General features: G+C 49.2%; 1 protein-coding gene across 1 annotated transcript in view; it reads left to right on the top strand.

Annotated features, from left to right (window-relative positions):
• The window catches only part of LOC135244503 (AT-rich interactive domain-containing protein 5B-like), a 75,327-nt gene extending 65,164 nt beyond the window's left edge, over nt 1-10,163 (top strand). Inside the window, exons 9-10 of the mRNA XM_064316834.1 lie at nt 3,764-3,947; nt 5,531-10,163. Of these exons, the coding sequence (XP_064172904.1) occupies nt 3,764-3,947; nt 5,531-7,258 (1,912 nt within the window). The 3' untranslated portion in view covers nt 7,259-10,163. The remainder of the gene's footprint in view (nt 1-3,763; nt 3,948-5,530) is intronic.
• Nucleotides 10,164-11,110: the final 947 nt, after the last annotated feature.

Here is an 11,110-nt window from a genome sequence, read left to right on the forward strand (position 1 = left end):
TTTGCAGACTTGCCCCTTGGGAAGGGCAGTCATTTACACGCATTATACTCTGAGGCACAGCTTGTAATTGAGGACGAAAACCATGTGGTAAACTGCTGATGACATGTCTATTCATGATTCGCTTTGATTGAAAGTGTTGTTTAAGTGTTTTCTTTAGGAAAGTGTGGAAAGAATGTTCCACCCACTCATTTGCAGTGAGTAAATCGTTATGCCCTGGTTGTGTACCAGGTGATATATATATATATATATGGGGCCTTTCTGTGTGGAGTTTGCGTGTTCACCCCGTTTCAGTGTGGGCTTCCAGGTGTGTCTCCCACAGCCCAAAGGCATGCAGGTTAGGTTCATTGGGAGAGTCTAAATTGCCCCTAGGTATGTGACTGTGTGAGTGAATGAATGGTCTGTGTGTTAGCCATGCGATGGACTGGTGACCTGTCCATTCCTGCCTCTCGCTCAATGCATGCTGGGATAGGCTTCGGCACCTCCCGCAACCCTGACCAGGACTACGGTGGTTAGATAATGGTGCATTGATGGTGTCTGTGTGCATCTGTAGGTGAAAAGGATGAAGTTACTCATAAATTTATTATATGAATAAAATTCATATTCCGATGAATGAAAGAGAAATCCGAGATGCTGAGATGACTCATTGGCAGGCGGCATCGTTTGCTCCTGGACTGGAAGTGCAGTACATTGCCAGGGTTTTAGAACAGAGGACTGAAATTCCACCTCATGTATTTCTGACAGAATCTAAATGATTTATTGAGGGTGGCGATGGTTGGAAGCGGCCTGCACTGACAGAAAGGCAATAATCCGATGCCTGCGGCCTAACTTGACAGTCGGCTGGAATGACCGTGCACTATCAGTCTTAGTTTCGGGGCTGGCATCCTGATCCAGGCTGAAGACATAACCAGGCCTCGCTAGACATGGTCAACTGGAAGTATTAAACGGCAGTCCGTATGTACCGTGTATTTTTCGGTCTATGCCGTGTTCCAGTACAGAAGTTGAGTGAATGAATCCGTATTTCACTTGGCATTAATGAAATGTTCAGCTGCGTCAGAACAGAAGGGCGTTCAGAAGAGTTTGCTGCCTTCAGTTCATTTGTCACTGTGATGCAAATATATAGTTTATGTATTTTATCTGGTAGAAAAGTCGAATTTAACTTCTCCCCACACGACATACAAGATGGCTTCTTTCATTAGACCTGCTCCTGCAGTCACCAGGAAAAATCCCGTTCTTGCAATTTTTTCCCTCTGGAAGGGCAGAAACCATTTTGCCATCTTTTTTTAATCTGCAGCGATGTTGAAGAGAGGGGGGGGGGGGGCTTAATTGTTTTTCCTCGAATGGAAACAGAGAAAATGATGTTGGCATTTGTGTAAGGTAAAAAAAAACTTAATTGCAGTTTTGTACGTCATGAGACCTACATAAAACAAGAGAGTTACAGCTCAGAGTGTGAAAAACTCAACTGGCTTCAGATTTTTTGAGATTTCTCAGCATTAGTTAATACTGGATAAATCCCTATGTGTGTATTAGGTTTTCATTACATTAACATAATTGCAGCATTGCAGTGTGGGAATCGGGCACTTCACAGCTGTGTGCTGTTTTTCTTTAGCTGAGCGGAGAAAACATTTTCCAGCTTCAGCAGCTGGGACTTGTTTAAACTCTCTGTAATGGGAGCTGAAGAGGAACGTTCCCTCTGGCTTCGCAGACCACTTGCCTCACCCGCCGGCAGCTCAGTCTGCACCCTTACTGTCTGCTGGGCATGCTCAGTGTGCACCCGTTACTGTCTGTCTGAGCATGCTCAGTGTGCACCCGTTACTGTCTGTCTGAGCATGCTCAGTGTGCACCCGTTACTGTCTGTCTGAGCATGCTCAGTGTGCACCCGTTACTGTCTGTCTGAGCATGCTCAGTGTGCACCCGTTACTGTGTCTGAGCATGCTCAGTGCGCACCCGTTACTGTGTCTGAGCATGCTCAGTGTGCACCCGTTACCGTCTGTCTGAGCATGCTCAGTGTGCACCCGTTACTGTCTGTCTGAGCATGCTCAGTGTGCACCAGTTACTGTGTCTGAGCATGCTCAGTGTGCACCCGTTACTGTGTCTGAGCATGCTCAGTGCGTACCCGTTACTGTCTGTCTGACCATGCTCAGTGTGTACCCGTTACTGTCTGTCTGAGCATGCTCAGTGTGCACCCGTTACTGTCTGTCTGAGCATGCTCAGTGTGCACCCGTTACTGTCTGTCTGAGCATGCTCAGTGTGCAAGTTACTGTCGTCTGAGCATGCTCAGTGGCACACTTACTTTTGTCTGAGCATGCTCAGTACTGTCATCACTGTTCTGAGCATGCTCAGTGTGCACCAGTTACTGTGTCTGAGCATGCTCTGTGTGCACCAGTTACTGTGTCTGAGCATGCTCAGTGCGCACCAGATACTGTCTGTTGGAGCATGCTCAGTGTGCACCAGTTACTGTGTCTGAGCATGCTCAGTGTGTACCACTGTATACCTGAGCATGCTCAGTGTGCACCAGTTACTGTGCCTGAGCATGCTCAGTGTGCACCAGTTACTGTGTCTGAGCATGCTCAGTGTGCACCAGGTACTGTGTCTGAGCATGCTCAGTGTGTACCAGTTACTGTGTCTGAGTATGCTAAGTGTGTACCACTGTATATCTGAGCATGCTCAGCATGCAAGGTGCATACTTAATGCCTTCAAGCACATTGAGCATAATATGTGTTACACTAAAATTTAGAATGCTACTTGACAAAGAAATGTGACATTATTGAATGTGATTCTGTCTTTGTCATGTCTAATAATCATGTAAACTTTGATGCCCTCTAAAATATGAGATATGTGTGTATGTGTGCGTGGGTGTGTGTGTTTGTGTGTGTAGACACACTTCCCCATTCCCTTGCTGCTCGACTGATTTCGCAGCATCCTGTAGTTGCTTGTATTTTTCATTCTGCCTCAAATTATTCCCACAGTGACTCATTAATCATCTAAACATTTTTTTTTTTACACTGTGATTGCAGCACAATATACTCCTTACAATTACAGCGTCTTATCAGCAGTCTGCGTGGAATGTGGAACGGATTAGATTGGGGCGGAAACTCCGCAGTGTTTAATCTGGTTGAAACAAATTCGGGAGGGGGGGGGGGTGGAGAGGAAGGATATCACATGACGCTAGAATCGGAGAATAAGCCCTGGCTGTGTTTTCCCAAGCTGCAGTCATTTGCGTGGATCCCTGGGGGAACCCCCCCCCCTCTTCCAGAGATCTAACTGGGGCACCGTTACCGCGGCGACAGGGAGGGACCGGCCTCATGTCAGCAGCTACTGGGCCCAGGCAGCCTTGTAATTAGAACCGGGAAGATTGGGCTCCGTCCCCCGCTATCTCAGGAGCACAGAGGTGCGCCTGCTCGCATGCTACTTCCAATAGGCTGTTTAACGTCCCAACACATTCAGGAGTTTGTTTATATTTCGTTTTTTTTTTCTTTCCTAAACTGTGACAAACATTTTAGGTTTGGGAATGTCAGTAATTTTAAAATGCCTGTGCAGAAGGCAATGTAAAGGGGCCAGGTGAGGCTCGTTTGTAATAGGTTTGATAAGCAGGGGGCGTGGTAAAGGCTGGTTTTTGTCTGGCCAATGAGAACTGGCCTCTGACGAGCTATTCCAGAGATGCGTCGAAAACTGGATTGCCGCAGCTGGAGGAAACAGTTATGGAATGAGGAGGGGCGTGGTATCATGGGTCAGCACCAATCAGCTTTCTTCTTCCCCCCCCCAGGCTCCTCCTCCCCTACGAGAGGCACATTAAAGGAGAGGAAGACAGGCCCCTCCCCCTGGTCAAACCCAAACGGCCGGACCCCGGGGTTCAGGAGGGCACGGGGGGGAGGCGCCCCAAAGCTGCGCCGGGCCACAAGGCCCCGGGGGAGACGGAGAGCCCCCCGAAAAGCCCTCCGCCCTCGCCGGTGAGTCCCCGATACCTCCACCTCCCCCGCTCGCCACCAAGCAACTCCGCTCCCAGAATGGGGGGAAAAAAACAACAAACTTGTTTCTTTTTACTCAACCAATAACCTGCCAGCTTTAAAAGGGTGCTGGCAGGAACTGCTGCTGGTAACAGAGTAAATTTAGGCCAAATTGAGACGCAGCGCAATAGAGTGGAAGTTCCTGTGCTGTAGCGACTCTGGGTAATTATGGTGTTTTTACAGTCCTGTTTTTTTTATGAAGTTTGAAATGTAGGAACAACAGTCTCACATTCGTCAGCTGACCTGAGGCGTGTCCAATGGGGGTGGCCGGGGTGGCCATTGGCCATCTCTGGAATTTGATTGGCCACCCCAGGTGCCGCCCCTAATATCTCCACCTAAAATGGCCTTATTATCATTGGCTAATATAACTGTTGGCGATAGTGTGCCTTCCCATGAAGGAAATCCTGGTATCCCCTGCCACTGACTGAGCACTTGAACGATCAAGTAACTCCACCACAGAGCCAGGCCTGATATTGTTTTCTGTATTAAATTACATTCATTTAGTGGACACACTTAAGAAAAACAAAACAATATATGTGCATTAAAAGCAGGAAAACCAAGAGCAGCTGTACTACAGAAAAAGGGCCAAAGCAAGAGCAAAGCATCGTAGTTTCAGCTTGGTGCTTGTGTAACTGCAGTGCGTTTCCTGTTTGGAGCTGTTCTGTATTTAGGCCTGTTTTGCTAGTGCAAACGGCTGGTGTCTGCGGAGATGCTGTAGATCCAGTCTGATAGGCTGCTGTACGAGAAGTGGAGCCATATGTTCCTGTTGCATAAGGCTGTTCCATTCCAAAAAGGCAGCGATTCCGTGGGGATTCGCCAGTTCTCCTAGATAAGCGAAAAAAGGCTCTTTCAAAAGCAATGAAAAATCAACAACGGAATCGTTTTCCTGTGGTTGACCAAATGATTACAATGGGAGAGTAGGCTTTTAGAATTGTGTTCCAACAACAATGCATTTTGAGCACACTTACGTACATGCATACTGTATATGCACATTTACACATTCTACACATTTCTATGCAGTTTATGAAGACATTGACTGCGTGACAAGGCTTACAGCAGTCTGTTCACCTGTTGTAGACCTTTTCTTTTTTTCTTTTAAAACTTTCTGTCATTCAAAGATGGCGGAATTATATGGCACACAAACACCACGGGTGTCACAAAAACACCTTCATCTGATTGTCACTATTCCAGTGGAACTCCCTATACTGTGTGTGCAGTGGACTATCAGTTTTGTGAGGGCTCATTGTAATATGTGCGAGACAGTTTGGATTGTTCTGGACTGGGGGAAATGAACAGTGACACTGTTACCGCGGTGTCGTTCTGTGAATGACAATGAAATGATGAAAATGTCAATGATAGATCATCATTATAAGGAAGAGATTTTAAGGAGCCTTGAGTATGACATAAGTGTATGTGCAGCTGTGTTGTGCAGACCCATACTGATTTGAAATCCTGTGCTTTAAAATGCAGCTGAGGGTTTATTATGGGATGAAGTTAGTCTGGCTCACTGCTCTGTGTGTCTGCAGGATCCTGGCGGTGAGGAAGAGAGCGCTGAACCTGCACACCCAGCCAAGCGGGAGAGGAAGAGTGAGGACGAGGAGGAAGAGGAGCTGCAGCTCACCGTGAAGAAAGAGACTCCGTGCGGCGGCGCGGCGGAGGAGAAAACGCCGCCTGGCGAGGCGACCGCGAGGCTCTCCGGGGACGAGGTTTCCCCTCAGGGGTACCCCGAAACGCAGGCCCGCGCGCCCCCGGACCAAGTCCTGGAAAAGTCCCCGTTCTGCCAGTCCCGCGCTGGAGACCGGCCGCCGGCCCCGTCCACCGCCAGAGAGGCCGCCGCCCACGTGGGCCGCGTGCTGCCCACCCCCCAGCAGAACCCGCCGCAGGCCGGCGCGGGCTCGGAGGCCCCCGCGGACCAGGAGGAGGAGGAGGCGGAGGAGGAGGAGGACTGCCGTTTCGGCTGCAGAGCGGGGGCGCCCCCTGGGGGTAACGGTGGCATCATGTCGCCCCTGGCCAAGAAGAAGTTGCTGTCGCAGGTTAGCGGCTGCGCTACAGCCGGCGGGTACCCGTTCGCCCCGCCCCCTGCCGTCGCCCACGGCGACCACCGCGCGCACGGGCCGGGAGCCGCGGTCAGCAGGCCCTCCGTCATCCGCCACGCTCAGAGCCTCAAGGCCCTGGGCAACAGGAAACAGGAAGTGACCTCAGAACTTTTCCAGTGGGACCCGGCGCAGCCCCGCCCCACTGCGGGTCCGTACCCGGCGGAGAGGCGAATGGGACACCCCTCCCACGGGCACGGCTTCCCAAACTTCTACGCGCCGCACCCCCTGCTCAGTCTGTACCGGCACGGGGAACACGTCCTGAGCGGGGGGGCCTCGTTCACCTGCAACGGCGGGACGGGGCCCCGCTTCGCCCCGAACGCACATCCCGACTGCCCCGGGTCAGGCTACTGCCCCCCTCTGATGGACGAAGACCCGCCCTGTGGGGAGGAGCCGTCCGACGACCAGCCCACGGACCTGAGCCTCCCCAAACCCTTCCCCCACAAACCGTCCCCCTCCCGGGGCGGAAAGTACGCCCACCCCCACCCCCACCCCCACCCCGCACTCCATCGGGACTCCCCGCACTCCGGTCTGGACTATCACCCCAAAGCCTGCCGCGTGCCCCCCATGGCCGTCTCCGCCCCCCGCAAGCCCCTGGACCCGCCCCCTCCCCCGCGGGCGCTGGGGAAAGACTCCGTCCCCGGACGCCGTTCGTTGGGTCCCGCCGGGTGGGGCCCCCAGAGCGTGGGGACGGCCCGGCCCCTGCGCCGGACCCTGGAGGAGCTGGAGAAGGGGCCCCCGGAGAAGAAGATTCGGGCGGTCTCGCCCATGCACCCCGCCAGGGCCCGCTCGCCCGACCCGGAGGCCAAGGACCAGCCGGGGGACGGGTTCGCGAGGGGCCTCAAGTTCCCGGTGGGCGGCCCGCTGTACCGGCCGCTGTATGCGGGGGCTGAGGAGACGTGTGACAGGCTGGCGTACCCCCACCCCCTGCAGCGCTTGAAGAGCCAGCCCCCGCTCCTGCCCCCCCTGGCGCTCCACTCCCTCATGGTGCAGAGGCACCTTCTGGCCTCTGCCGCCGCCCCCCACCTGTACCGCCATCCGGGGGGAGCCACGTACGGAGACCTCCTGCACCACGGCCTGTTCCCCATGTCCGCCCTCCACCCCCCGCCCGGCTTCAGCAGCCCCCAGCTCCCCTCTCTGCACCCCAGTACCAAACTTTAACACCACCCCCCCCCATACCAAACTGTTACAGCCCCCCAATTCTGACCTCCCATTGCTGGGGAACTCCAGCAGAAAAGAAGCCTAACTAAAAGCGTTGCCCCCCCCCCTTAAGGATAACTTATCTCTTCATTTCTCACGTCACACATGGTGCTTCACCTCTCAACAAATTTAGAGAAAGGATTCAGGACCTTTTAATGGAGTTCAGATATAACCGAACCAAGAGTCCAGTACTTATGTCTTAAATTTGGTGATCGTGACTTTGGAAATATAGAGAGAACAGGAGATCACCACAGTACTCTCCGTGAACGGAAATAAAAGATGCATTATATCACTTCAAAATGGTCTTTAAGTGGATACAGATTGAAGATTTCATTTTGACAAATGCTTAGTGCAGGCCAAAACAGTTGTTCTTAGGGTAAGACAAGTACCAAATGATGATTTTTTGGGGAGTTCTTTTAAATTTTAACAGGCCAGCAAGCATGACCTGTCATTCTTTTCTGCTGAGAAGCGCTCAGGCAGAGATTGCGGAAGTGACATCGAACCCAGTAAACCCGGCGCTGTGCGGAAGACGCCGGAATCCAGGATGAAACCTCTTTCACAGAAGATTTTTAGATTTTTCTTTCTCCCTGCTCACATGGATGATTTGCACATTTGTTCCAAAAACGCACCAGTAAGCTTGCTTCAGACCTGTAAAGCAGTTGTCGATCTCTGATTCTGACTCTGATTGAGGAATGGCGAGATCGCAACACTAATGGTGGGGGGGGTGGGGGGGGTGGGGTGGGGGGAGTCGAAAGGACAAAAAAAAAAAAAAAAAACCCTGCGTGACAAATCAATGCAATGTACAGTGCAATTTCTCATTTACAAACCTTTACATTACAGCTACACTGTTTAAGCACTGTATTCATGACATATGGTCAGGAAAGATCAATCTGCATTTCAATATGGCTCCGGTCTGTTCGTTGTGGATTTAGGTGCGCAGTTAGAATGATCCACAGCGTAGTACTTCTGCGTTCATTCAGCACAGCAGCTATCTGAATGCAGCTGAATGCACCCACAGCAATGCAAGAAGCGGCATATTTTCATGGCTACAGTCACGTCTGGCTGAGCAGAACTGAGCAGATTAATGTCCAGCACTCCTTCGCAGAGTAATTTGAATCGCGTTTTCCACATGGAAAGCGTGGACCGATTTCAGCCGTTTGATTGGTGCAGTGTTCCTCAGCTGATGATGTCATTGTGAAATTGTGTTCCAGAGCTGACCGTGTTCTCTCTCATGTACACTTTCAGCATGATAACTTCGTAAAGGAATTTCAAGGAAAAGGGGTTGGGGGGGGGGGTTGTTAAAGCAGTTTAGGATGACAAAAGATGGCAACTGCCACAGTGAAGGAAAAGGGTTCTCACTGCTAATGATGCAATATGTTGTATGAGAAATTTCTGTAAGCTCTGAAAAATTTAGAGGCTTATGTCATTTTTTGCACAAAGCAATTGGGAAAAGAAAAGAGTGAGAGAGATTACTCTGGTTGGGGGAAAAAAAATGTTAAAATGCAACAGCGCCTATTAGAACTCAAATTAGTTGGAATGCGTTTTCTCCAAATAGGTCTGGAGAAGCACTCATGGTTGCTAAGTAACATTATTTGGGTAATAAAAATCTTGTGTAAGTGCTGAACAGCTTTGATTTTTGGTGCAGGAGTCGAATGCTCTTTTGTCATTCTGGGAGTTCGGAAGATTTTTCTTGTTGTATGTAACCACGTCGTTTTGTACACGAAGAGAACAGTGTTAAAGAACATTTCTGCTTTGCAAGTTCTTGTGCCTTTTATGAGCAGCTGCAGTGTATTCGATGATAATCGAGAGGAGGTGTAAGGATGTGTTCGAGCGAAAAACACATAATAGATTAAGGTTTCTTTCTCGCCAGGCATTGGCCTGTATTCTATCAAACGTCGGTCCTGATTTTTCAGCAAACGCGTTATGTAACGGGACTATTTTTCTTCACAAACTCAGTTCAGAGAGTTAAGTCTTGACGACCGGTGAACTTGACAAACTGTGTTTGTAGCTGGAGGAAAAAACAAGAGAGCAAAGATGATAGATTGAATCCCAGCCACAACGATTGGCATGTGCAGGGTATGATTTTACCTAATCATCTCCTGATTTAATTGGCTAAAAAAAATGTTCTCTCCCTCCAGTGGAGCTGCTCAGTGACCAACAACAGAGGATTGTGGTTGTTCTGGGCAGCTCCCAGGTGTGAATGTGTATGAGTGTGAAGCAGGGCGTTGCTGCACAAGAGCATCCGTGCTCAGCGAACCTACCCTGGGTAAATAAAGGTTAAATAAATTTTAAAAGTACTTTATGTGTTCAGTGTAATGGTGAGCGCCAGTCTCACCTTCAGTTACAGAAAGAGCTGTCGGCCAGATGATCATCACAGCCATAAGAAGCACTGGGAATCTAAAAAAAAACTAGAATGTTTGTTCATAGCAGATGATGATTTACTTCATTGTATTTTTGTCGCATTAAGCAGTGTGTGAACTTCAGTCTGTCTGATTGCTTGGGATGACTGAACACAAACCAGTTTATATGGGGTTTCTTTGCTGTAAATAATGTACATTTGAACCTTTAGTACTGTGTTTGTGGCTGATGTACAGTATATCGTAAAGCTATGGTAAAGGTGTAGTTTTATTGTTTTGAAGGTTGAATGACCACATAAGTTTAAACACTACAGGCAGAAAGGTAGTATTGATTTTCACCCTTGGTATGTCTTGTATTTTTAGTTTATTTTATTATTTTTATTATTTGTTTCTGAACTTCTGGAAATGCTTTTGATACTATGTGCTGTCAGTTTCCCAATCACATCACTGGCAAACAAAAAACTTTGTATTTTATGATCCACTGTATAATTAAAATATTTTGCTACCAATTTCAGTTATATTTTAGTTCTTGCTACAACTGTGGCAGTCTACCCCAATGCACTGTTTGCTATGTACGGTTTAAGAGCAATATTTGCATATTGTGCACTTTCCCCAAGTGTCCAAAGTTGCAGAAAGGCCTTCATTATGAGCAGGCTTATGTTGTTCATGCTATGAATATCATAGTGAATATAAATTGAATGATCTGGAGCAGCATTTTCAGATTTAGGGATTTATGTCTCCACGCTGTGGAGATTATATTCACATGCATTTTAACAGATTTTCCCATTCTGTGTTAATATAGCATATGGAATATACTCCAGACTCACTAATGTGAACACTTGGCACCTGCAAAGAACCGCGCGACACAAAGGCGGCAAAGATGTGTGATTGAACCCATTACCTAGGGGTACCTTAACAAGTTTTTTATTTTTTTATTTTTTTTTTTTTAGAGGAAGACTTCTGATGTCATCCAGGTTCTGTTGTTTCGCACAGGTGCGATTTCCTCATCCCCTGTGAGGCGTCCCCCTGGGTCACGGGCATTGCCTCCGGAAATTCCATCACGGGATTACATCCAGCCCCTGTGCCCCGCAGCGCGTTCTATAAACGAATCAGCGTCGTCCCAAAATGGGGTCACCTTCGTGCCTCGTGTCTTACGGCTGTGCAGTAACCCGTTTTCTGATATCTACGGGGCGCAGCGTTTTTAAACGGATGATTCGCCCCCTGTTTTCGGGGTCTGTGCGGTGATGCCGGACCCAGCCCGTCTCTCTGTTTCTCCAGAGCTAATAGCACACCCAGCCTGGGGAGGGAAAAAAAACACAACGACAGCTAATCTGTGAAACGCAGGCTGAGGCTGAATGAACTGTGTCCCGTTGCTTATGAAGGGGAGCCCGGCAAATCAGGTCAGCCAGATTTACTAAAGTCATGTTTTTATTCTAGAGCTGGAACACATCTCAAG

The sequence above is a fragment of the Anguilla rostrata genome, chromosome 18, assembly GCF_018555375.3.
Source record: "Anguilla rostrata isolate EN2019 chromosome 18, ASM1855537v3, whole genome shotgun sequence".
Taxonomy (NCBI): Eukaryota; Metazoa; Chordata; class Actinopteri; order Anguilliformes; family Anguillidae; genus Anguilla; species Anguilla rostrata.